At 53.6% G+C, this 25,012-nt stretch overlaps 4 protein-coding genes across 4 annotated transcripts; 1 reads left to right on the top strand and 3 right to left on the bottom strand.

The window, feature by feature from the left end:
• Positions 1–2,452: 2,452 nt before the first annotated feature.
• LOC107213710 (claudin-16-like) lies at positions 2,453–4,606 on the bottom strand. Its single transcript, XM_015648440.2, has 4 exons — positions 4,493–4,606; positions 3,966–4,068; positions 2,846–3,010; positions 2,453–2,700 (listed from the first exon to the last, which is right to left on the bottom strand). The coding sequence occupies exons 1-4, from the start codon at positions 4,604–4,606 to the stop codon at positions 2,453–2,455; spliced, it is 630 nt and encodes a 209-aa protein (XP_015503926.2).
• Positions 4,607–9,228: 4,622 nt separating this feature from the next.
• CLDN19 (claudin 19) lies at positions 9,229–12,931 on the bottom strand. Its single transcript, XM_015648437.1, has 5 exons — positions 12,117–12,931; positions 11,122–11,286; positions 10,836–10,923; positions 10,280–10,426; positions 9,229–10,183 (listed from the first exon to the last, which is right to left on the bottom strand). The coding sequence occupies exons 1-5, from the start codon at positions 12,337–12,339 to the stop codon at positions 10,138–10,140; spliced, it is 669 nt and encodes a 222-aa protein (XP_015503923.1). The 5' UTR covers positions 12,340–12,931; the 3' UTR covers positions 9,229–10,137.
• Positions 12,932–13,548: 617 nt separating this feature from the next.
• On the bottom strand, positions 13,549–20,231 carry P3H1 (prolyl 3-hydroxylase 1). Its single transcript, XM_015648613.2, has 15 exons — positions 19,714–20,231; positions 19,178–19,330; positions 18,856–19,045; positions 18,244–18,375; positions 17,365–17,504; positions 16,592–16,681; positions 16,429–16,481; positions 15,970–16,091; positions 15,667–15,794; positions 15,477–15,572; positions 15,219–15,369; positions 14,632–14,749; positions 14,378–14,453; positions 14,073–14,213; positions 13,549–13,987 (listed from the first exon to the last, which is right to left on the bottom strand). The coding sequence occupies exons 1-15, from the start codon at positions 20,203–20,205 to the stop codon at positions 13,868–13,870; spliced, it is 2,202 nt and encodes a 733-aa protein (XP_015504099.1). The 5' UTR covers positions 20,206–20,231; the 3' UTR covers positions 13,549–13,867.
• Positions 20,232–20,316: 85 nt separating this feature from the next.
• On the top strand, positions 20,317–24,105 carry C21H1orf50 (chromosome 21 C1orf50 homolog). The gene is made up of 4 exons (XM_015647953.1): positions 20,317–20,527; positions 21,341–21,427; positions 22,440–22,571; positions 23,197–24,105. Exons 1-4 carry the CDS (start codon positions 20,381–20,383, stop codon positions 23,386–23,388), a joined length of 558 nt encoding a protein of 185 aa, XP_015503439.1. The 5' UTR covers positions 20,317–20,380; the 3' UTR covers positions 23,389–24,105.
• The last annotated feature ends 907 nt before the right edge of the window (positions 24,106–25,012 follow it).

Raw genomic sequence — 25,012 nt, 5'->3', positions numbered from 1 at the left:
GTCCTTGCTGGGGTACAGCACTTGCAGAACTGAGGTGGTGTGAGGGTGCTTAAAAAAAAAGGCAGAATCCCTTTCCCAGAAATGATGGAATACCACATTGGGTTGGGTTGGAGGAACAAGGAACTTTAAAGCTCACCTCATCCCCTATCCTGCCATGGGCAGGGACACCTTCCACTATCCCAGGTTGCTCCAAGCCCTGTCCAAGCTGCCCTTGAACACTTGCAGGGATGGGGCAGCTTCTTGGCACCCCATGCCAGATTCTAGATCCCAAAAAATCCCAAGCTTGTCATTGGTGCTGTAGCATAACTGCTCAGGGCTGTGCTGCAGAGCCAGCTGTTCCCCCAGGGGTGCAGAAGCACAGTCAGAGCTGTGCTTTGTGCCAGAGCTGGCTTTGGCTGCACCCCATGGTGTGAATTTGGGGAGTGGGGGCTGCTCCCCCTTGTCTGCCCAGCTGAGCCATGCTCTGACATGAGACAGAACCACTGCAGAGCACCTGCACGAGGGGGTGGCTGTCCAGTGGCAGCTTCTGGGACCTTTCTACACACAAATGAGCTCTGTGCTCATAAATCATTTTCCTGTGGGTTCCAGTGTCCCAATCAGGTGTCCCAACAGTCCCAGTGCTCCAGGCTTTGCTCTCTCCAAGCACCTTCTGATGCTCCCACCTGCCCATCCCCTGGCTGTGCCATATGTGAGCATCCTGACATTGCTGTTTGACAGCAAAGTCTCCTCTCTGTTCCTTCTTCCTGCCACTCAGTGTTGGGATTTTCTCCTTTCCCAGCTCCCTGGGGTGCTGCTGCTGACAAGGGACAGCCTTGTCCTGGAAATGCTGTCTGGCAGAAGTGTAAGAACCTGCAATGAACAACAGCTTTGCTGCCTTTTGGCTTCATGTGATGGGGCAAATGGCTCAAGAGGACCCTTGCAGCTCCTGTGCATTCTGAATGCAGGTACTTTGCAGCCTGGCTGGGCTGCAGGAGTGGCACTGCAAGTCTTCACTTGCAAGTCTGTCTCTTTTGGGACTGACTGTCCCCCTGCAGCACTGTCTGCTCAGCCTGGAGCTCGACCTGCCACCCCTCAGGGGACAGTGCTGAGGAGCTTCTGCTTGCTTTCCCTGTGCTGCAGAGGTGTCTGTGTGCTTAGCTTGGGGTGAGGAGTAAGGGAATGAGGCCAAAACTGGCATTCAGTAATTGAGGGTGGTGGGGATTGAGTTGTGACTTCAGGTTCTGATTTGTTTTCAGAATGGTTTGCAAATGCTGAAGTAATTCCCATTTTATGTGAACTTAAAAACTGCATTCTGCTGGTAGAGATCTCCATCAGGCTTCAGCCTGACTCACCTTGTGTCTGGTGTGTATGGCTTTAGTGTTCCTTGATGATCCCTCATGAGAACATTGATAACCAAGTGTTCAGATTCCTGGTTTTACCCTGTTCTTGAGCACAAACCTTGTGCTGCCCTGTACCCAAGCCCAGGGAAGGTTTCCTGTGGGGCTGGTGTGGGAGGAACCAGGGCTGCCAGCCACATGGAGTCAGTGCTGCTCTGTGCAGAAAAGATTTCCCAATGAATTCCCCCAAAGCATGGCCTGAGCAATGTCAGAGCAGCTACTCTGCCCTCAGTGTCCTGACAGCTTTCTTGGGGAACATCTTTTCCTAAAGCAACACTTTTCTGGGATTTATTTCATGAAACCTGGCGGGAAGTGGGGGAAAAATCCCTTCCCTGGCTGAGTGCTGCAGTACCCTCGCTTTTAGAGCCAGCTGGCTGTGTCAGAGCCTGGAAGCAGCTGCAGAAATGTCTCAGTACAGGTTCTAGTGCTTTAATGGGGTCAGATGGCAGGGAGGGGGTCCCACATGGGGGCTGGGTGCAGGAGGTGCTGCTGCCCATCACACACAGGAGTCCATGGCATACATCTTGCTGGTGGCTGTTCGGCCCTGGGGCTGGGGATGCCTCTGGGGAGGGCAGTGGCTGCTGGGGGCTGCCAGGAAAGAGTTGGGGTTGTCATAGGGTGACTTGGGGCTGCCACAGCACGGGGACACTGCAGGAGAAAGGAGCTTGGACAGCCAGCAGGGTTAACTTGCACCCCATGGGACCAGGCACAAGGGTTGGAGATGATGTCTGGGGAGGAATCACCTGCCCAATGTCCCTGCTGGACAGGGAATTTACACCTGGCCAGTGGCTCAGGCTTTGGCTGGTGACAGGGATTCAGCTCCAACACAGTTCCTGCTCTGAGTAAACATCTGCACACCTTCACCAGGACCTGGAGGCCCACAGATGTGCATGGGCCCCTGCACCCTCCTCATGCCCTTAAAGGGTTTGTGGGGCTCCTCACTCAGCCCTGTTCTGCCTTGTGTAGCCTCCCCAGCCAAGGGGCACAGGCACAAGGGACAGGACAAAAGGGGTTCCCCTTGGTTAGGCTGGACCCTACAAGAAGCCCCTGTGCCCCCTGAGCTGATCCTTCACTCCTTATCCCTGCAGGGCAAAAGCCTTGAGATAGGATGGGGTGAACGAGCCAGACTGACCTGTGCAGGCATAGAGGCAGCAGGTCAGCAGGACAGATGCCACAAAGCAGCCAGTGGAGCCAGCCATCCCCAGCCAGCACGACCAGCCAAAGTCATAGTGGACTCCCAGGAATATATTGTGTGCCACCAGCATGGCCCTCTCCACGTAGACATCCACTGCATACCACACGGAGCCTATGAGCCCCAGGATGCCTAGGAGGAATGAGGCTTGTTAAAAGGAACCACAGAACCCCCTGTGATCCCCAAACCCCACTGAGGGGGTGCCCACAGCTCCCAGAATGATCCCCAGTTCCCCATGGGACGTGAGCTCTGCTCCCAAGCTCTCCCAGCCACGCACTCCCAGCACCGAGGATGGCTCCAGCTCCATAGCACAGCTTCAGCTTGACACAAGGATCTTCCTTGAGGAATGTGATGCAGTCCAGCCCAAGGATCAGTGTAGCCAAAGCCAGGCCAGCCAGGAGATCTGCTGTGATCATCAGGGTCCGTGTCACCACGATCTTCACTGGGCAGGGAAGTTAAAAACAACCAGAAATGGGAATGAGGAATTACCAGAGGAACAGGTCTCTCCACTCCCAATTTCTGCCCATGTCCTTTTCAGTCACCCAGCACACCAGTGGCCATCACACTGGAACCCACCAACCCCATCCCTGCCATGGGCCAGGGGAATGTGCTCAACAAGCTCATCAGAAACTTAATAAGGACTTAAACCTATGATTAGACCAGCTCAAGAAACCAAACAACTCAAGGTACAGCCATCAGCACCTGCTATGTGGTCACCTGCTCAAGACATTCTTGAGCAGAAGACACTGCTGTCCACACTGTTTTTTCCTCCCAGTTGTGTAGCAGGTGTTTTGAACAGCAAATGTCAATATTGCAGTGAAAAAACAGGAGCTGGCATGGATCACATCAGCAGCTGTGATGGGCCTGTGCCCTGCAGAGCTCCCTTCTCCGCAGAGCAAGGTGGCAGCCCCCTTTAGTCCATATCAAATACTTTCCTTCTCCACTGGCTCAATCTGTGTTGTTCCATGTCATGATCAACACAAGGGTTCTCTCTGCAGGGCTTGGTGTACCCTGTGCAGGCCAGAAGAAGCATTCCTACCCTGATGTGACTGTCCCTGAGCTGTGGGGACGAGTCCTGGGCCAGTGGGAATGATCCTTGCTCTGCCTGCAGCATGGTGGGTTGCAAATCCTGGGCTCTGCCTGCCAGGACACCTTTGTTGTGAGGTGCCACAGCTTCACAGCCTCTTCTCTGCCTGATGACCCCAGGGCAGGTCTGGTTTAACCCTGAATTGCTGTCAAGGCCAGGCTGTTGGGGCAGGAGACCAGGAGCAGCCCCAGGTTGGTGTGGCTGACTGACAAAGGGCAGCTCAGTGCAATGAAAATCACTTTCCCTCTTCCCTTTCAAGAAGACTGTGAGCTGTGAACTTAATAAATGCCTCCAGGCCAGGTGAGCTCACCTGGGTGGTCAGCCAGAATGGAGTCATACTGGTCACAGGTCCTGACCCCGTCCTGCATGTTGGTGACACACTCCCTCCAGAGGCCCCTGCACTTGTGACTTACCTGGAAGCAGGAGAAAGGCACTCATGCAAAAAGCACCAGAGTCTCCCCAGCTTCCCATGGATCTCCCAGCCCAGCAGGGCAGATTTCAGACTCCCACCACTACACCTGTATGTGTCCCATGGCTCCCTGCCCATCCCTGCTCTGTGTTTTCTCCTGCTCCATCCCTCTTATCTCTATAATTGTCTAACCCTTCACCTCAAAAAGCGCTGGGTTTGTCCCACCATGTCCCTTTTCCAAGCCTGTGGAGACATGGTGCAACCTCATGGGTGACCAGGCACCCACCTTGCTCTCAGCTGCTCACCTTGAGGACGATGGTTGCTCTGCTCACCTTAGAGGTGGCTACTCTGCTCACCTTCCAGCTGACTGCTCTGCTCACCTTCCAGCTGACTGCTCTGCTCACCTTCCAGCTGATTGCTCTGCTCACCTCCAAGCTGTCATCAGCATTGACCATCCAGCAGTCCGTGCACGTGGCCAGGAGGAGGAAGAGTGTGGAGAGAAGAGCGAGCCCAAATGCTGTCACCTGCAGGGCTGCACCCATGGGCTGACCTGCAAGGGCACAGAGATGTTCACCAACTCTGCTCTGGCTACTTCCACACACCCAATCTTCCACTGACAAAGTGCCACCAAGGTCAGGCATCCTCTGGATCCCCAGGAGTCATCTGGGTCCTGTCTCACAGTGCTCACTTGCTGTCAAAATGCTCTGAATATCCTCAGCCAAGGTTGGGCCACCAGGTTTACATGCAGAGAGAGCTTTTAGACACACAGTAATTTTCTAGTGGAAATTCCCACATTGGCTCCCTGTCCTCCAAAGAGAACCTGCCAACCATCAGTACTTTCCCTTTGGGAACCAAGAGCTGCTGGAAACTACTGTCAAATAACTGCTGCTACAAAAACCTGTGACCTAAGCACATCTCCAGAGAACCTCCAGAGACCTCCACACCTGCTTGTCTTGGTGGGTACATCCTCTGCCTTTTCTTGCTTTTGTTTTTTACTCCAAGAAAAGCTGTGAGGTGTTGAACATCCAGGTTGGAGCACAAGCAAGTGTCCCAAGGAGGTGTCCTAATCTTAAACACAAGCCCAAAGTCCTATCTCCCATTCCAAAGGCTGCTGGGGCATGATGTGGGTGCCCTGAGGAGCTGCCAGGGATTTTCACAGAGCAGAAGGGATGGCACCATTTGTTTTCCATTCCTGGATGGAGGAACTCTGGATGAAGGAACTCTGCAGAGAGGGGAGCTGTGCCCAAGGTATGAGCAGGGGACATTGTGCCTGCAAACCCTGGGCAGGAACCCTACTTTGCCATGTTTGACAACCCAAAATGCCAAACATTTTACTGCCTGAAGCTGCAACCACTTTGGACAGCCCTTTGGACAGGGCTTCATACAAATGTGTTAATTAGCAGATGAGTTTCTGAGCCACGTGGGTTAATTACCATGAGATGATAACTCATCATCACCAGAGGCTGCCCACCCTGGCATGGCACAGGCTCCCTGTGGGGCAGGGCTGGGAAGGAGGGTCATGGTCCTCAGTGTGCCCCATTCTCTCCCCAAATCCCCTCTTGGGAGGTCACTGGGAGTGGAGGCATCACTCTCCCCTCATCTCTGAGCACTTCCATCAGCTTCACTCCAAGTGGGCAGTCTCTGAGACTTCAATTTACAATAATTTTTTTAATTCCCCAGGCTCCCTTCTGAGCTCACTCCCCAGAACCTTATTTGTTTCTGTTACAACCCAGCTGTTTTGGAACCTTTGAAGAAAATCTGCTCAGCCATTTCAGTTAAATGAGCAAGAAAAAAAAAAAAAGAAGAGAAAGAAATTCTTAATGCTGGGAAAAACCAGCCCTAAACCTTGTTGATAAATAAAAGGGGTTCATGGGGAGCATTACCTTCACTGCAGGCTCATCCTGGATGCAGTGGGATGATGACAGAATCTCTCTGTTGCTGATGATTTGGGATAGGGATGTAGGTCTAGAAGGCTCTTAAGTGCTGATGGGATTGGATCCTGATTTACCTGATGGAGTCAGGGGTACTCAGCACCAGCTGGAGCTTGCTCTGGACTATTTAAGGTCTGTCCAAGGTGGGCTTTGTGCTCTGAGACATGATGGGCATCCCTGCAGTTAGAGCAGTCATAGGCTGGGAACGGAGCCTCCCCAAAAATGTCACGTGGGGAAACCACTGGAAACCTGCTGGGAGCTCTCCCCAGGTGTGTCCTGGACAAATAACCCCTGGTTTTTTAATTAGACCTTTCAATTCCTGCCTAGGAATGAGTGGCCTAAGACACTGGGGCGGCCTAAGGTCCAGGAGTGGTCCCAGAGTTCAGAGGTTTGGAAGGGGCCAAGGAAAGGAACTGGAATGCCAGGGTGATAATGAACCTCTTTGGATAGTAATTAAGACCTTCCTATTTTCCTCATTAAGCAGAAAACAAGTGAAAACCACTGCAGAGGTGATGGCTCAGGCACTGAACCAGCTGTCTGGCACTTGGAGCTGCCCTAAAAACCTCAGGTTTGTTCTCTAATCCCCTGCTTTTTGGGGATTACACAGGATCTGTTACAGCATCCTCTGAGCATCCCTGGGCTCTGCCACTGCTCACCCTCATCTCCCAGACCCATGGGGAACACTCAGATTTCCATTGTGTGGGTCACAGCTGAGGGGCACTTGGGTTTTTTGGGTGGCTTTGGTTTTTGTTGTGGTTTTTGGGGTTTTTTTTTTCCCCTCTAGATAATCCTCTGCAGCATTTTGCTGTGGGCATTTTGGCAAAACACCAATCTTGGCAAATCCTTCAGCCCTGCAGAGATGCCCAGGTGCCTGATGTGTGAAATTCCTTTGAGTTCTCCTGTTTTCCCAGAATTCTGGCACATGGCAGGTCTAATGCTTTGGCATGTAACACTGAATTAGGGCCAAAAATGTTCAAAAGGGTTTGTGAACCTTCATTTTCCAACCTTTATGGCTCAGGAATTTATAGTTCTTGGACATGTGTGACCCCAAGTGATACAATACTGTACCCCCATGGTCTTGGCAACACCTATAAAATAGGTGTATTTATATTTTCTGCTTGTCTAAACACTCAATTTATGATATATCAAACTAATCTGCCTTGTCAATCCCCAAACAAAATCTTTTTGGGGGTGAAAAAGGGCAGGTGGAGGAGCAGAACTAGCAGTAGTCAAATGATTAAGCTCCTTTCCTGGGTTAATGACAGTGAAAATCAGACCATGAGGTTTGTCCAAACCATGTGTTAAAAAAGTGCTGACAAGACCCAAACCTTGAACTTTAGCAAATTTTGTACTAAAAATCCTGCTGTGGCTGGAAAGGAAAAAAAAGAAGGTGTTTTCTTGGGTGGGATCATCTCAGAGAACTTGAGAGGACTCAGTAGATGCTGTAGGGGCAGGACAGTGAGTAAGAATTATTTTTTAATAAAAAATTCACCACCAAATTCAAACAGCCATGTCTCAGAGGTGTGAGAAAAACTCTTCTGCATGTCTTGGTGTGAGGGTCATCTTCCCTTTTCCCTCATTTAAAAGTGGCTATTATTTCCCAGAGGTTTGGCTGAAAGCAAGAGGTACAACCCAAACCTTCAGTTCTGCTCATTAAACTGGTTTAATGACCAAAAAAAAAATGTGTGTTGGAGGGAGGAAACTCTGTTTTAACCTGCAAAGGCAAATCCCCTGCTTTGATGTGCCAGCCTGGGTGTCCATCCCCTTTGGGTGACTCTTGGAGATGTCACAGCAACCACCAAGAACAGCAAATCCCTGGGTTTGAGGTGGGATGGGATTTATTTCTGGTCCAGGTGCAGGGCACAGGACGAGGATGCTGAGATGACACAGCAGCCATGCAAAAACCTGGATGGAAAACATGATCTCTGAAGAAAAACATGCACAGCAGGGCTCACATCCCTGCACAGGGGAATAAAAATCAGCTTCAATTAGCAAATACCCAATTAGGCACAAATCAGCTCTGAATTCATGGGAAATGGGAGAAAACAGGGAGACTTCAGCTCGTAGGGTCCATAAGAATGTCCAAAAGTGGAAGGTGCTGGTGGCATTTCAGCCTTGGGAAGAGACTTGTGGAGGAGCCAAGAGGGATTCCCAGGGATTTAACCTTAAATGAAGAAATTTTCAGGGCCACATCCCCACCTTTGAGAGAAACACGTGGCAAAAGACACAATTTAGACAGAGGGGAAAGAACCTTTGAGGATGGGGAAGAGGCTCCTGCCCCACTGCAGGACTGGCTCTGAACTGGAGTCACTGGAAGGGACTGGTCCAGATGGGGAATGAGGAGAGATAAAAGAGACAGTACCAGAAAGATGCCCATGATTGAAAATATTTTAATACCAACAAGTCACAATTTTTAGTACAAAAAGCAAAAAAAAAAAAAGCATTTAAAAATCCCACCCCATTTCCAAGCCACACATCCCATGGAAAAGTTAATGGAATTTATATTAATAGATTAAAAACATTCTTTACACTGAAATATAAAAAGGCCTTTTTTATTTTTTAGTTGGTTTGGGGTTTTTGTTTTGTTTTGTTTGTTTGTTTTAAAGCACAAGGTTTCTTTTCAATCCTTCCTGCAGTGGCTTTTGGTTGGTGTTTTTCAAAGGGAACCCCAAAATTTGGGTTCAGCACCTGCTGGGTGATGCCAGCCTGCAAGCACTGCTCTCCCCTGAGGGGTGCAGGACACAATTTTACAGGGGGGCTGCAATTTAAAAGAGAAAAAGGCACTTAATGCCAGGGAGAAAGAGAGAAATCACCCCCCCCTGGGGAAAAAATAACATTCCTTCTCCTCCAGCACAGCCAGGGACTCAGATCTGGGCATGGGAATAACATCAAAGAGAGGAGAAGGAAATAAAATAGAGGAAAAGAAAATAAAATGGAGAAAAAGAGAGTAAAATAAAGCAGAGAAATAGAAAATAAAATGAAGTAAAATAAAATGAAGTAAAATAAAATGAAGTAAAATATAATGAAATAAAATGAAATAAAATGAAATGAAATGAAATAAAATGAAATTAAATAAAGTAAAATAAAATAAAATAAAATAAAATAAAATAATAAAATAAAATAAAGTAAAGTAAAATAAAGTAAAATAAAATAAAATAAAATAAAATAAAATAAAATAAAATAAAATAAAAATGAGGTAAAATAAAATAAAAATGAGGTAAAATAAAATAAAATAAAAATTTTAAATATCATCTCTCTTCATATTTGGGTTTAAAAATAAAATAACAATAAAAAAAATCAGATAGTGAAGCTGTTTGGATAATTTCCAGTGTCCTTCCCTGTGGGCTGGCTGGCACAACACCTGCAGCAGAGCTGGAGCGATGGAGTACAGGGAGTTTGGAGGATTTACAGATGAAATTGGAGCTTTGGAAGTTGCAAAACAATTATTAGCAGAAGATTAGAGGTACAAAGAGGTGGAGGCAATTAGCAGGTTGTGTTTGGAACCTTCACTAGGTGATCCTGGTGGGGAAGAGGGATTTGGACCCAGCAGGGAGGCACCAACATTCAGGGCTCTGTCCATCTGCCACTTAAAATAGTTGTGTTGGGCACCAAAACTAAAAACAAATCCTTTGTGTTCAGAGCCTCTTTTTGCTGCTTTAATTTGCCCAAACCCATTTATTCTTGTTTAACAAGGCACAGCCTGGTCCTGGACAGGAATGAGCCCAAGGCAGGTTTGGGCTGGCAGAGCTCAGCTGGAGCAACAGGCCTCCAGGCAGGAATCAATAATAATTAATAATAATTTAAAAAGTGTTGTTTTTCAGCAGCAATGAGGCAGGGGAATGCTGCACCCTGAAAACATCTCTCTGCCAAGAGCAGGGTGTGGGGATGCTTCAACCCCGAGGGGGGCTGGTGCTGTTAGAGGTGAAAACCTCATCCCAGGAAAACCAAGCTCTCCAAAACAGGATTGGGATGGGGTTGGTTTCTGTGCAGGACACCCTGTGGGATTGGCTCTGTGCCCCTGTGGGACCCAGCATCCCTGTGACGGACAGACAGACAGACAGACAGACAGACAGACAGACACGGCCTGGCCATAACTCCGGCTGAGGAGAGCATGGCAGTGATGGATACGGGAGGTGTGACACTTAAAACCTCTGTTGCAGAGGCTGGCACTGAAAATGGTGCTGAAACCTGGAAGATAAGGAGGAGAAAGGTCTCACGGGGTCTTGCCTGGTTTTGGGAGAGGGCAGGGAGGCAGCAGGAGGACAGGGATGTGCTCAGACGTACTCCCGGGCCGTGGAGGGCTGGGACTGCCGCTGGTACTGCTGGTCTCGGCGCTCCTGGGCAGGGCAGGAGCAGCACAGGAGGGACCCCCCCAGCATGGAGAGGCTGGAGGACCCCCAGCCCACGAAGAGAGCAGAGCCAAACTCGTACCTGTGGTGAAAGGGGTGAGGGATCATCAGAGAGAGACAGAGGTGCAAACTGAGATGGGCAATGGGATGCTCGAAGCCCTGATGAGGTGACCAGTGATGCCAAGGCTGATTTGGGTTCTTCCCTCTCCATCCCCACTTTTCCTGCTGGCTATATCCAGCTCCCACGTGCCCTCATCTTTTCATCCTCTCCTGGGCTGAAATTCCACATGTCCACCACTACCCTGCCCCAGCTGGTAACAACAAAAGCATCAGGGACATCTGCAAGGTGGCAGTGAGGGCTGGCAGAGGTCCCAGCTGTGGGGCACACTGACCCACAGCGCTGTGCCCCACCAAAAGCAGCGAGAGAAGGTGCAGTGGGATGTCAGGGACAGACAGAATCCCAAAGGGCAGCCCCTGGGCCGGGCTCTCACCTCGCATTGACGGGGATGATGCTCTCTCTGAAGAACTCATGGGTGACCTGCGTTGCGTACAGCGACACGGCAGCCAGCGTGCACAGGCCTGGGCACAGAACCAGAATCACTGAGTGCTTGGGGTTGGAAGGAACCTTTAAACATCACCTAGTGCAAAGCCCTCTGCAGTGAGATATCAAACACTGGCTGTCAGTGACACCCAGCCCTCACCAAACTGCTCCTGTCAGTGTTGAAAGGTGTTTGAGGGTTCCTGCACTTTGGTGAAGGAAGGCCAGAGCTGCCTTACCAGAGAGAACGAAGAGGACACCTCCAGCAACAGCTATGCGGCTCTTGGTGACAGGATCCTCCTCCCCAACCTTAGTGCATTTCATGCCCACCACGCTCACGATGATGCCAAAGAAGCCCAGGAGCAGAGAAATGACCATGAGAGCCCGGGATGTCTGGATGTGAACTGCAAGAGGGGAAGAAAAACTGCTCCCAGCAGGTGCCTTTGGCCACAGGGAGCAAGTTCACTGCATTTCATGCTGGTGGTGGACCTGTCCTTATTAACCCTGTCCTTGCTGTGCAGTTCCCAGGTCATGTCCTCCCCACCCAGCAGATATGGAGACCTCAGCTCAGGGCATTGCTCCCAGTGCCTTCCCTGACCTTCCTCCCTGCCACCCTCATCTTGCTCATGACTGGGCTGGGCTGGGCAGCACCACAGTCCCCAAATGCCAAAAGGGTGATGCACAGTCATGTTTTTGATGTCCCCATGGGGCACTGTCGGTATCAAAATGTGATGCCCACACTGGAGCTCAAACCTGCCGGGGCCAGGAGTGTCCCAGCCACACAAAGGGGCTCAAACACACAGAACCAAGAGAGACTCGGTCCTGGGGTGGGGAAATTGGGGCCCAGGATGGGAGAGGGAAGCTTGGACACACATCAAGGCTCAGCTCAGTGGGTGAGTGGACTCAGACCTACAATAGGGGTGGGGGCAAGAAGGACTTGGGCCTGAAGGTGACTGAGGCTCCAGGAGGGGCCAGGGAAGCTCAGATCCACAGGGGAAGGAGGCATCCAGACATGAAGAGGGTACAGAGCTGTTGGGGATGTGTTCAAACCCCTACAGGTGGGTTCAAACACAGAGAAGGGCTCAGAGCCTTATGAGGGAGCACCAAACCCACATCTGGCTCAAAGTTACAGCGTGGCAAGGGCAGCTCAGGATCCCAGGGGAGCTCACACCCGAGGCAGAGATGAGGAGGGGGAACAAGCAGCGCGTCTCACCCTCGGTGTCCCCGTACCCACCTTCGAGTGAGAGCAGCGAGTCGTGCAGGCGGCACTGCACCTGCCCGGTGCTCTGGGCAGCGCAGCTCATCCACAGCCCCTCGTGGAGCCCCACGGCGGTGATGATGGCGTCTCCGGCATACGAGCTCTGCCTCCAGTGCGGCAGCACGGCCGCGGCCAGCGCTGCCAGCCAGCCGGCCACAGCCGCCAGGTACCCGGCCAGCTGCCGAGCCCCGCCGCCCATCGCCCCGCGGGATGCAGGAGGGAGGGAAAGAACCGCACCGGGGGCCCCCAGAGGGAAAACGGCTCCGGAGGAGGGAAGGGAGGAGGATTTGAAGTGAAGGCAAAGAGTGGAGTGGGAGAGTTGAGGCTAAAGGGTGAGCTGGAGTTTAAGGGGAATTGGGAGGTTGGGATTAGGGGGATGGAGGGGACTCAGATTTGAGTCTGAGGAGGGTGATTTGGGATTGGAGGGAAGGGATTTGAATCCTAAAGGGAGGAATGTGGTCTGAAGGGAAAGATTTGGGGCACGGAGGGTATTTGGGTCCTACGGGAGAGATTTGGGGCTTGAGGGAGATGTCCCTCAAACGACAGTGGAGGGACGTGGGAAAATGGGGCTCCCCAACAGGTGGAGGGGGTGGGGGTGTGTGGGAAGTTACCTTGACCCCCAAGTTGTCCTTGACCCCCTGCCGTGGGCTGGGACCCCCCCAGAGGTCACTCCAGGAATTCAACAGGGAGCAGGGAAGCGGTTCATTCACTGAGGGAATTCAGGCACACCACGCCACCATGGCACTCAACAAGAGAAGCCATTGTCAGCGGGGTACGCCTGCAGGAGAGGGACAGGGGGTGTGGGGAACACGTGTCACCACCCTGGTGACACCAAGCCCCTTGCAGCCCCAGGACCTGGCAATCGTTAACCGCCCTGGCCTCATCAGCAGTCTGCTCACGCGCTCGGGCAGCTGGGGGTGGATGCTGGGATGGTGGGCAGCCTCCACTGGAAACCTATCTTCATCCTGGAGAAATCATCCTCCAGACTGCCCCTGCCCACCCCTCCAAGTGGGATGGGGGTGCTGGGTGGCTGCACAGGGGGCAGGATTTATTTGCCCACATTCCCAGGATGGTTATGGTAATGGCCAGACATCTGCAGGAACAATTCAGTGCCCTGTCCCCGCCTGCCAGGGTGCTCAATGTCCTTCTTGTTCAAGGACGGTTCCCTCCTCCCTGGAAGGGTGGGTTCCTTCCCACGCTATGGGAGGAGGGTCCAGAGGATGCTCAGCTGGAGATTGTGTTGCCTCTACTGTCCCTGGGGCACCTTCTGCCCCCCAAACACCTTTGTGAGGCCACAGGGCTACAACACTCTTGGGTAAATGTTTGCCATGAGGAAAAGTTGCACCCCAACGCTGACAACAGCCAGAGTGTGGCACCAGCCTTCAGTCCCCACTCAGAAAGCGACAGCTTAGAAAAAAAAATACCTTTATTCACTCATTTTCTGCAGAAGGCACTTAAATAGCTGCAAGTTCAGGAAAGGCACACATCTTGCACCCGTCAGCACCAGGGCCCCACCCCTAACATTTGTCCCCATGTCACCCACCCCTGGGCCTCCATCACACACTGGATGCTGCAGGGGCAGTACACAGCATTCTCCAAAGCCCCATTCCAACTGGGTTGGGTGCAGAGGGGGTCCCATATGTCACCCTTGTGGCTGTGCAGCCCGAAGCCACAATGCTGACATGACTAGTCCCAGCAGAAACATCCTGTAGGATCCCTGTAGGATGTCACAGCTCATCCTTCCCCACCACAACGGCAGCTGGTGATTCCTTCTCCGGCTCTGGCTCCAAATCCCCCTCTTCCATTCCAAAAAGCATCTTCACCAGGTCATCTGCCTGCACACGCTCCTGTGGGTGTAAGCACAAGCTCCATGGTGTAAGCACAGCTGCTGTCCCACCCAAAACCCCTTGGTGCTGCCGGGAGGGAGCTCACCCGCTCACTGTGCCGAGGGTCCAGGGTGAACCAGAGGGCAATGGCACAGCGCTGGCCTTTGGTCACAGCCTTCACCCCATGGGGGTTCTCTGAGCCAGAGGAGAAGCCCACAGCACGGCCACACTGCGGCTGGACCTCTGCCTGTCGAGGTGGGAGACCAGGACAGCCCAGTCAGGGCTGAGCTGGATCCCCTCAACCCAAGCTCATCTTTTGCAGCGGCTCAGGGGATGTTCCCAGGGGACAGGGCCAACAGGCAGGAGCTGGATTTGGTGCTGCACATGGATCCTGGGAGCTGAGCTACTCACAGTCTGAGTCTTGGCATCCAGCTTGGTGAAGTAGAAAGCTCCTCCTTCAAAGTCTCCATTGAGGTAGAGGATTGCACTAAAGGGAGCAGGGGACAAGTGGAGGTGACAAGGAACCATCACCAGAGCTCCCCAACACCATGGCAAGAGCCAGAGGCAGGAGAGCCCAAGTTTGGTGTCCTCCCACCTTGCTCCTCCCAACCCAGGTGCCACCAAATCGTGGTGGAGAAGCTGCAGCTCACAGCCACCACCAGTACCTGTAATCCCGGAAAGTGTAGGCTGGGGGTTCCTTCACACACACCAGTGCCTCTGCATTGAGAATGCAGTTGTCCACGTGCACCTCGTGGCTGTTGTCACTCCGGCCTTCTTGCTTCTCTAGGGTAGAACAGGGCATGTCAGGACCCCTCTGTGCAAGAACAGGGTCCATCCCCAAGTATCCCGTGCTTGGAGATGACAAGAAAGTCACGTGTAGCCTAAAGCACTTCCACTTGCTGGAGTGTGGATCATGCAAAGCCATTTGGGTGGCATAAAACCCTCTTGACTTGTCCCATGGGATTTCCATGGCCCTCCAGGCACAGTTTCTCTTAGCACCCATCCCAAAAATGCCTCAGAGTGATGAAATCCTGTATGGCATGAAGCCATCTGCCCTGCTAGAGGCAACCAGCAGAGCTGCTGCTCATCTTCCCAACCTGGGCTTAGAGACAAGCTTCCTACACCCTCCTGGGAAAAGGAGTGGGTCAGGGAGCAGCAAGGAGGTCTCCAGAGAAAGATCCAAGACCAGACCACTGCAGCTGTTAGGGGAGGTCCAGGCAGGGTGAGACTTGCTCCTCTGGGGCACGCTCACCCTCGATGGCCGTGCGGCACACGAGGTGGGAGTAGGAGAAGTGGAGTGGGACCTCCAGACGGAAGTAGGACTCCATCATGCGCCTCACCTTCTCCGTCACGTTGTAGTACAAGTAGGCACTGTGCAGGGGCACCTTGCCCTCCTGGCCCAGCTGTGGAGGAGGAAAAAACAGCACAGGGGCTCAGCCCCAGCTGGGCATGGGCAAAACTGCCTGAAACTACCCTCCCTTGTCCCCACCGCCTGCTTCTCCACCCCAACCTTGAGGGCCTTGAGGACAGTCACGCCATAGAAGGTCTCACTGGGAGTGTGAGGAGAGGTCTTCCCCCGATAGCCATCTCCAGCCGAGGCAGCCACCTGCAAAACCCGATTGTTGTTACTGGTCTGATGGGATGTGACCCCTCAGCATCCTCCACCCATCCCTGCCTGCTCCACACGACCCTGCACTCACGTTGGTGAGTCTCTGCAGTGCCTGGCACTCCTCAGCAGAAAGGACTCCATCCACCACCACACGCTGGGAGCCATTCAGGGCCTTGGAGTTCATGGTGACACTGGCTCCTTTGTACACCAAAGGGCCACCTGTGGCACAAATGGGACTGCTGGGTGTGGGGATAGGTGTCACCAGCTCTGGGGTGGCTTGGGAAGCTGTGGTCCCACCACCTGCTCCTGCTGCCACCCATGTGTGTAGGAACTGTGAGCTGGCAGCAGGGGTCACAAAGGTCCCCATCCCACCTCCCCTCCTGGCCTTCTCCACCTTCTCGGATGAACTTGCTCATGTCAGCAGACTCTTTGGCCTTCTCCTCCACCAGTGTCTCGATCTCCTTCATGAGGTTGCCGATTTCCTCAGAGATGCGTGCTGCTGTCTCCCGCTCCACCCTGGGCATGCACAGCAGCCATCAGCACCACCACCCCACTGCACCCACACCAGAAATGAGAGCCACTAACACAAGGGCAGGACAAGTTGTCTCAGGTGCCAGTAACGAAGCTGGTACCTAGACTGGAGAGAGTCACCTCAACACATCCCTCACTCTGAGGTGACCTACACGTGCCCATCATCCCATGGGCGGATGGGAAGTAAAGTTCTGCCCTCCAGCAGCCTCTTCCAGTCCCAACATCAAAATTTCCCCTGGCCCAAGCTCTATACCATGGCCCCTAGCCCAAAGTCCACAGAGGAAGAAGGGTTTGGGTGAGCTTGGCTGGGGAGAGCACTCACTTCTGTTTCTCTCGCAGTCGTTTTGGTATCACCTCTTCAGGTGTCCATGTGTCCTGAAGCCAGAAGAACAACATCAGGAGCTGGACAAGGATCTGGCCAGGACACAGACCCCTCATCTGCATTCCATCTGGCCACTGCATCCCCCTGGTCTCACGCCACCCACCGGGTCCACAAAAGGGATGCCAAAGACGTCGTAGCTGAAGAAGAGCAGCTCCTTCTCCATCAGACTCTGCTGGTGATACACCTGGATCTCCTGTGGCAAGGGGCAGAGGGATGAGGTGAGGTACAGCAGGAGGGTTCTGAAAGACCCCAAGTGTGGGCAGGAAGGTGTGGGTTTACACCATTGCTGTGGTCCAGACCCGCAGCCTGGCTTCTTGCTCCAGCTGGCAAGGAAGGTGGCTTTCCCCATCCTGTCTGAACTTCCCTGTGGACAAACCCTGGGGAGATGACAGGTGAGCAGAGGCACATGTGTGGTCCTTCTGCAGGAGGCTCTTCAGGAGCAGCTTCCCTTTCCCTGCTCCAACTGGTGTGGGGCAGATTCCCATCCATGCCTATCACATCCCAGGCAGGACCTGGCCATCCCAATAGATTTGGCTATTTTGAAGCCAAATCCTCTCCTTTTTAAGCAATTTCTCTTCAGTTGTGGAAGAGTGCAACACAGGAGGGCTCAGATCCCCCTATAAAGATTGTCCACCTGCTGCTCACAGCCCCCTCTCTCAGGAATGGGTCCATGTGTGCCAGTCATCCAGCTTCACATGGCCTAAGACATTTTGCCAGTGATGTTTTTCAGCTATCTTCCAGCTTATCTGAACTTAAATCCACCCATTTCTGTCCACCTTCAGTAGCTGGCATGGAGGAGACCCTACAACTTCTGCAGAGGTCCCTAGTGAGAAGACAAGGTGTCCCTGCAATCATTTGTCCCATCTGATTGCTCACCTTTCGTGGCTGGATGGGTCTGGCCAGGTGTTCCCCCAGGACAGCAGTGTAATAGGCCAAATTTTGGTTCATCACCTCATCATGTGGGAAGAAGAGCAAATAGGTTTTGGCACATTCAATGGCTTTTTCATAATTCCCATCTGCAATGAGAAATGGGGCTGTTAATGGCATGTCCAAGGACACCAGAGGCAGAACAAAGACAGGTGTGGAGGGGAGTTGAGGGACACAGCCCTTGTGTTCCAGGGCAGATCCCCTGGAGAAAGGATAACTGCTGTCACAAAGGCAAAATTCAGACTCTGTGGTGCTCTCCTGTCTCCAGAAAGCATCACAACAGAAATCAGGGGTACTTTTCTCACTTGGAAAACATTACAAAGCCTATTTACAGGTAGCCAGACACAACCATTTACTGGCAAACCTGCAATTTCCAGCCACTGAAGCTTCCTACCCCATTTACATGTGGAATCACAGAATCACACAATCACAGAATGAGTCAGGTTGGCTCCTGGGAGATCTATGGCCTTCCCATACCAAGAGCAGCCACAAGAGAGATGAAGACTACTTGTTATCAAGGTTTATAGTGAGAGAACAAGGAGAATTGTCTTGAAGTGAAGAAAGGCAGCATTAGGTTGGCCATAAGGAGGGAATTTTGAGAGTGGTGAGGGCCTGGCAGAGACTGCCCAGAGTGTTAAAGACCGAGTTGGATGGGGCTCTGCGAGATCTGAGTGACCAGTGCTAGATATCCCTTCATTTTCAGTTGGACTGATAAGATTATTTTTGAAAGTCCTTTCCCAACCAAACCACTCTGAGGATCATGATTTCAATGCAGAGTTGAGTGCCTGGTGCTGACAGCCAGAGAGGATGGGGTGAGGAGCTGCTTACTGTTGTAGTAGGCAAACTGCAGGTAGTTGAAGTGTGAGGGCAGGAAATCCTCCAGAGGCTTCTCCTGGCCAGGCTGTGAGGCCAGCTCTGTGACACAGCCCTGCTTGCAGCTCAGCACCTGCATGGAGTGATCTGGCAGAGAAAAACCACATGTCACTGTGCATGTCACTGCTCACGGTCACCCACGGGCTGGGGGGCAGGACCCTGAGGGGTGTCCAACCTCCTGCTCATACTGGGCTTGTTGCAAGCTTTATGGAAGTGGAAAACCCTCAGGGATGGGCATTGTCCACCCCTGAGTTGATCAGTGGTGGGGTTGTGGTGCTCTCTCAGGACAGAGTAGCCATCCTCAGCCTCCCATCACATCCCGGTGACCCTCCACAGGGCTCTCTTCTGTCTTCCCATATTCCTCTGGAATGTGGAGGACTCCTGGGCATCAGCCCTAGTGCTAAGTGCAGGTAAACACCTCCTGCCACTTACTCACCACACCTTCCCTAGTGAAAGATAGGATGAGCTTTCCATTCTTCAGGGACCCCCTACCCCAACCCCAGGGGGACCAATCTGCTGAGAATTGTACTCAACTCTTGTGACAGGATACAGAGGCATGGCTCCCACCTGTAATGGCCTGGAAAAGGTCTGCATTGTACTCCAGGTAGTTGTAGCCCTCGTAGTCGTACGGTCCCTCGCAGAGAGCGCGGCACTCGGCGTCTGCCACTAAATATTCTTCCAGTGCCTTCTCCAGGTGCAGGATGGCGGCAGCTGGCTGCTCCTCTGTGTAGAACCGGACACCCAGCTGAAACTCTCTCTGCAGAAGGATGAGAAACGAGGGGATCTCAGTGCTCCACTCCCCATGATGGATCACCTCGTCCCCACCGCAATGGCATCTCATGAGCTCTCAGCTGTGGTGTGTTTGTCCTTTGGGAGGGGAGGGTCTCACCAGGTGGGGTTTGGCCTCCAGGTCGGTGAAGTCATCCTCGTGGACTCCCACCATAGCCTGGTAGTACTCCAGGTTCTGCCTCATCTCCTGGTGCCCGGGGTTGGCCACGAAGAAGGTGTGAGCGGCCGCCGCCGCCTGTGCCGGCCGGTTCATCTGGGCGAGAGGGGGGTGAGACAGCGCGGATCCGGTGCGGAGCGGAGGGGACACCCGCTCCCGGGGCATCCCGGGGCATCCCGGGGCATCCCGGGGCATCCCGGGGCATCCCGGCCCGGAGGGCGGTGACAGGGGCGGCTCCGCCGAGCTCCGACGTGGCACTGGTGGGGGGGGGGCGCGAAGGAGCAGGGGGCAAAGCCGGGGCTGTCGGCAACCCCACTCTGCCGGGGCAGACACCGAACCCTCCCGGCGTCCCGGGATCGCCGGTCCCACCCGTCCATCCTCCCGCCTGATTCCGGGATCCTCCATGCATCCCGCCCGTCCCAAATCCCGTTGTGGTGGGCCACCCCCTTCCCTTCCCTCCGTCGCTGCCGGTGCCGCACCTTGAAATAGGCGACCTGGAGGTAGTTGTAGGGGCTGCGCCGGCTGAACTCGCGGTCCAGCTCCTCGGCCAGGCGGTACCGTGAGGGCGCGGCGGGCCCGCAGTCCCGCAGGCAGGCGGCGCGGTGAAGCAGCGCCCGAAAGTACCACAAGTCCCGGAGCACCGGGTCGCTTTGGGACTCGGTGGCCTCCGCCGGCCCCGCGGTGGTGTTGGCGCAGCGCAGGCGGCACCGCGCCAGGCGGGAGCGCACGGCGGCCCGCGCCCTCAGCGCCCGCTCCATCTGCAGCACAACCGTGGGCCAGTCCCCCCGCGCGTACGCCTCGGCACCGGCGGCGAACAGCGCGTCCGGGGGCTGGGCGGGCAACGGCGGGTCGCCCGGTGCCAGGGTCGGGACCGGGACCGGTTCCTGTGGCGTGACCGCCCGCGCCAGCAGCGCCAGCAGCACCGGCGGCAGCAGCAGCAGCAGAGGCGGCGGCGGCGGCGGTGGCGCCATGTCCGAGCGCCGGCCGGGCCGCGGCACCCCCGTCCGGGCAGCGGAGCGGGACTGGCCCCGCCCCCGCCCCGCCCCCGCCCAATCAGCGGCCGCAGAGCGCTGCCATGGCCCCGCCCCCAGCGCGCGGGCTGACGCCTCAGCGGAAGCCGCCCCGCCGGGCGGAAGCGGTGGGGCGATGGCGGAGGGCGGCGCGGAACCGGGGGATGATGGCCCCGGCCCCGGTCCCGACCCTGGGCTGGCCCTGGTCGAGGGCAGCGCCGGGCGTGCCGGGCGCGTCGGGGACCCCGATGACCTAGTGGCCCTGGCCCGGCAGGTGCAGCAGGTGAGGGCCGGGTCCCGGCGGCGGGGCTGCCGGGGCAGGGCTGGGCTCGATGTCGCACTGCCTCCCGGCTGTCTCCGGGACCGGCGGCGGCCTTGGTGCCTACCAGAACGTCCCGCTGCTCTCCGGTGGCCGCGGCGGCCTCCTGGTGTGTCTTGTGATGTTTCGCACCATGTCCCACTGTCCCCTCCCAGTATTTCACTGTGCCAGTATTTTCCCGAGTTCCCACGCTGTTGGTGTCTCCAGAAACTTCCATTGCATTTCAGTGCTTCCCACTGTGACTCCTAGAGCATCCCACTGAAGTCCCACCCCAGTATGCACTGCTGCATCCCAGTATGTCCCACTATCTTTAGTTCACAGCAGCGTTTACAGATACCTCCCACTCCCACACTCCCAGTCCATCCTAGATCCATATGTCCTGTGACTGCTTCAGTGATTCCCTGCCTTTTAGTCCATCCCAGTTTTTCCTGATATGTCCAACTGGTCCTCCCAGTGCCCTCCACTATGTAACACTGTTCCCCCGTGCTTCATAGCGCATCCTGTACTCCAATGATGTCCCCCAGGGCTTCTCAGTTCACCCAAATGCTTAGTGTATGTCCTACTGCCCAGTGCATCCCACTACCAGTCCAACCCAGTGTCTCCCAGTATGTCCTGCTGCTCCCCCTCACTGCCCCTCAGCCTATCCAGACAGCTCCTGCTCCTTGCTCCTGCACTCCCCAGCTCTGTTGATGCCTTGAGCTCAACCATGGCTGGCTCAGCACAGTCTAGAGGGCTGCAGTTCTTCCTGTCGTGACCAGCCCTGATTTTCTCTCCCAGGCCGATGACTTTGTCCGAGCAAACGCCTGCAGCAAGCTGACAGTCATCGCTGAGCAGATCCGGTACCTGCAGGAGCAGGCACGCAAGGTGAGTGAGGATGGGCACAAGGCTCATTGCCTTGCCTGGGGTGATGAGCATCTGCTGCCACTGCTGGGCATTTGGGGAGAGCTGTGGCCTAGGTGTGAGCTGAGGCCAGGAGCTGAGCAGAGAAGATTTGATGGAAAAATAAGGAGGTTTATTGTCCAGTGTCAAGGGGGATGGGGAAGGGTTGATTTCAGTGCTTTCCCTGCATCCTGAGCATACCAGGAAGGACTTGAATAAAAGTAGGGGAGCAAGGGCGATCCAAAACAGCTTGGGTGTGAGGACAGAGAGAGATGACTCTGGTTTTGGGACAGGTGACCTGTGTGTGCACTGTGCTCTTGTAAGGATCTGGTGAAGTGACAATGTGTCCCTAGCTGGATCTGAGGCCCTGGGAGAGATGAGCTCTTACCTGATGATAAGCTTGGCTTTCCCGTTAATCCTGGCTCATTTGCTGGAGTGAGTGGTCCCAGCAGCACACAGCAGGGCTTGGCTGTGCTCATCAATCCAGCCTTCACCCTTAGGGGTGAAATCTGGAGCCAGAGTGGGGAAGGATCTGCCAGTCACTGCAACTGGCTGACTGCCATTGAGGCCATTACATCATGTAATCATTAACTGGTGGAGCTGGAGCAGTGGAGCAGTCAGGTGGTGGAGCTGGGGAGATGAATTCTCCTTTGTTTGCTGCCCCTTCCCTTGTGGGGCACAGCAGGAAGGCCCCAGTGTCCAACAGCTGTGTGCAGAGATGAGGAATAAGCCCAGGATGTAGTGGTGTCAAGTGTAGAGGTGAATCTGGGGTGAGATGCAGAGGTATCTCCACCTCTGTGGAGAGGTTCTCTGGAATCCTACTGACAGGGAAGAATCAGAAAAAAACTTTATCTCTTTGGAAAGCATCTCCTTCCTGTGTGCCAGGGAGATCAATGACCCCATAGGTCAAGTGATGTGTCTTGGGCTATGGCTGAGAGGCAATAGCATGTTGTCATTTTATTTCAAGTGTAAAAATGTTAAGTTTTGTGTATTCCAGGTCTTGGATGAAGCTAACAGGGATGCTGATCTGAACCACGTGGCCTGCAACCTTGTGAAGAAGCCAGGAAATATTTACTACATGTACAGGCGGGAGAGTGGGCAGCGGTATTTCTCTATCCTGTCTCCTAAGGTGGGTGGTTACAGCCCATGAAGAAGGAGGGAGGAGAAAAAAGTCCTGTTTCTGGTGCTTGGGAATATATGGAGCTCAGGCAAAAGCATCAGCTTGATGGGGCATTTGTTGGTCCCTTGCTCTGGGTTAGCCTGCTGGGGCCAGAGCCATCTTATGGACTTCCCTGGCTCTTGGTGGAGAATGGCAAGAAGCCCTTTGGGGCATGGACCTGAATTTTGTCTTTTGGTCCTCTGTCTGGAAGAACTGCCAACATGCCCTGAGCCTTCCCTGGCTGGTGTGGCTGCCTGGCAGGATGGGCTCTTTCAGCCCAGCTGCAGCTGAGGGGATGGTCTTGGAAGTCTCCTCCTTCTCCTTCCAAACCACCCATTTTCTTACATGCAGGGTGGAGGCTTCAGGGCAAAGCTCTGGGCCAGGTCAGGGAGATTTTGTGTCCACAAACCTTCCTGTGTCAGCAGTGCTGGAGCTTGACCTGATCTTAGACTCAGGGTAGCTGAGCCTGTTTTTAGGTTAGGAAATGGGATGGTCATGTAGCTGGGGCTGCTTTGAAGGTAGCAGGGCTGAGGGACAACACAGCCTAGTTCCAAGGGAAACTGAGCACTGATGGAATCTCTCTTTTCTCCACCAGGAATGGGGTACCACCCCCCATGAATTTCTTGGTGCCTATAAGCTCCAGCATGACATGTCCTGGACTCCGTTTGAGGACATAGAGAGACGAGATGCTGAAATAACTGTCCTGGAGAAGCTGCTGAGCCGGCAGGCAGCACTGCCCTCGTGCACGGAGCCCAACTTCCAGGGCCTGACCAAGTCACACAAGTGACCACACAGGACCCCCTGAGCAGAGTCCCTGAGTGAGGGGACACAGTGCCTGTACACTGCCAAAGGCAGGGCAATGAAAGAGACCAAGAAACAAAAATGCTGATTGCTCTGTGCTTTAAGGAGACTAATTCTGCATTCAGTCTTTCTGGATTTTCTAGTAATTCAATAATTTACTTCATTGATCTATGCCAAGCTGTAGCAAGAGACAGGTGATACCAGAAGGTGTGAGTTCCAAGATCACTTGGAGGAAAAAGCAGAAATTCTTGGGGCAGATGTGATAATGCTGTAAAATAACATCTCCTATCTGCCTGGCTCTGGTGTACCTCACTGTGAGTGCTTGAGTCAGGTAATAATCTCAGGGCTGGATTTTTCCCCTTATTAAAATGCACATGTTTAGAGAGCTCTATGGCCTGGGAAGAGTGGTCAAAGGCCTGTGGCAAAGGGTCTGCTGTGATGAATGTTCTGGACTCTGTCCTAGCTGGTCATGATCCCTGAGCTGGGAACATGGGGTGACCTGAAGCTCTCTTCTCTGGAAAGAACATCCTCAACAGTGCCATGCAGGTGCTCTCCAGATGATGTGTGTTTCACATCCTCATGCATTACCCCTTGGATCTGAGTGCATGAGCTGCCAGGTAGAGACAGGATACTGGATGACTTTATGCCAGAGCAGTGGGGAGAGTAAAATAAATCAATTTTGATCTCACATGTATCACCAAAACAGGCCCTGTGTTCTTTCTGCATGGCAAAAATACCTTTAGCTTTGCCAGGGAGACTTAGTGGCACATGGAGCTGGTAGGACACCTCCAGCATTTTTTTTCCACCTAGGAAAACTAGGGAAAAGTAAAGACCAGAGATGCCAAGGAGATATCCTCCCTCTGCCCAGCCACACAGGGCTTCTTCAGGAACTTGCCTGCTCTTCTGTGAGGAGCCAAAGTTGGAATTTATTGACAGAGAGGATGTCCAGTTTGGATCCTGGCATGTAACACTAGTTCTGGTTGGATCCTGCCATGACTTGCTCACTTTCCTGCCATGACAAGGTGATCTTATGTGCTGCTCCAGGCATTGCATGTACACAATGGCCTTGCCACCTCCACGGGCAACATGGGAGGGTTGGGGACCACTTGTAGGAGCTGAATTCTGACCCTGGGGTCTGGGCCTGCTATGGATGGAGTTGGTGCTTCTTGGTGGAGAACTGTGAGGGCATCTGCAAAGTTGAAACCCTTGGGGACCAGCATTGTCACTGTGTTTCACCATTGCTGGAGATTTTGCAGGATACAGCCTTGCCTCAATCTCTGGTGTCCCTCTGTCCTCATCCCCACACACTGGGAGTTGCTTTGAGAGATGCTCAAGGCTGCTGGCAGTTCTTCATGGAAAGAGCTGTTCCCTGCTGGTGTTACAGAGGTTGGGAGGTTTGGGGCAGCTCCCTAGCAGCCCAGGATTTTTTTTGTCCCAGATTTTTTTCTCCCAGCTCTGTCCAGTGCAGTAGGTCACCTACATCCCAGCATGGTTGAAAGCTGCTCCTTGGATTCAATATGGGACATTTTTCTCAATGTCTTTCCTCACTTGGAGCACTCAGCAATTTATTATTATTATTATTAGTAGTAGTATTAGACCAGGCTATAATT

This window comes from Parus major, chromosome 21, assembly GCF_001522545.3.
Source record: "Parus major isolate Abel chromosome 21, Parus_major1.1, whole genome shotgun sequence".
NCBI classification, from domain to species: domain Eukaryota; kingdom Metazoa; phylum Chordata; class Aves; order Passeriformes; family Paridae; genus Parus; species Parus major.
This window is presented reverse-complemented; position numbering and strand designations above follow the sequence as displayed.

Bases quoted from the DNA above. Each gene is read 5' to 3' on its own strand.
- LOC107213710 (XM_015648440.2), bottom strand. From the start codon at position 4,606: ATGGGTGCAGCCCTGCAGGTGACAGCATTTGGGCTCGCTCTTCTCTCC. The intron at 4,069-4,492 runs GTGAGCAGAGCA...TCCTGCTTCCAG, and splicing joins ATGCTGATGACAGCTTGGAG to GTAAGTCACAAGTGCAGGGG. The intron at 3,011-3,965 runs GTGAGCTCACCT...TTCCCTGCCCAG, and splicing joins CATTCTGGCTGACCACCCAG to TGAAGATCGTGGTGACACGG.
- CLDN19 (XM_015648437.1), bottom strand. From the start codon at position 12,339: ATGGGCGGCGGGGCTCGGCAGCTGGCCGGGTACCTGGCGGCTGTGGCC. The intron at 11,287-12,116 runs GTGGGTACGGGG...CCCCTCTTGCAG, and splicing joins CTCGCTGCTCTCACTCGAAG to TTCACATCCAGACATCCCGG. The intron at 10,924-11,121 runs GTAAGGCAGCTC...TTCTGTGCCCAG, and splicing joins TGTCCTCTTCGTTCTCTCTG to GCCTGTGCACGCTGGCTGCC.
- P3H1 (XM_015648613.2), bottom strand. From the start codon at position 20,205: ATGGCGCCACCGCCGCCGCCGCCGCCTCTGCTGCTGCTGCTGCCGCCG. The intron at 16,092-16,428 runs GTGAGTGCTCTC...GTGCATGCCCAG, and splicing joins CGACTGCGAGAGAAACAGAA to GGTGGAGCGGGAGACAGCAG. The intron at 14,454-14,631 runs GTACTGGTGGTG...TGCTCCCTTTAG, and splicing joins TACACTTTCCGGGATTACAG to TGCAATCCTCTACCTCAATG.
- C21H1orf50 (XM_015647953.1), top strand. From the start codon at position 20,381: ATGGCGGAGGGCGGCGCGGAACCGGGGGATGATGGCCCCGGCCCCGGT. The intron at 20,528-21,340 runs GTGAGGGCCGGG...TTTCTCTCCCAG, and splicing joins TGGCCCGGCAGGTGCAGCAG to GCCGATGACTTTGTCCGAGC. The intron at 22,572-23,196 runs GTGGGTGGTTAC...TTTCTCCACCAG, and splicing joins TCTCTATCCTGTCTCCTAAG to GAATGGGGTACCACCCCCCA.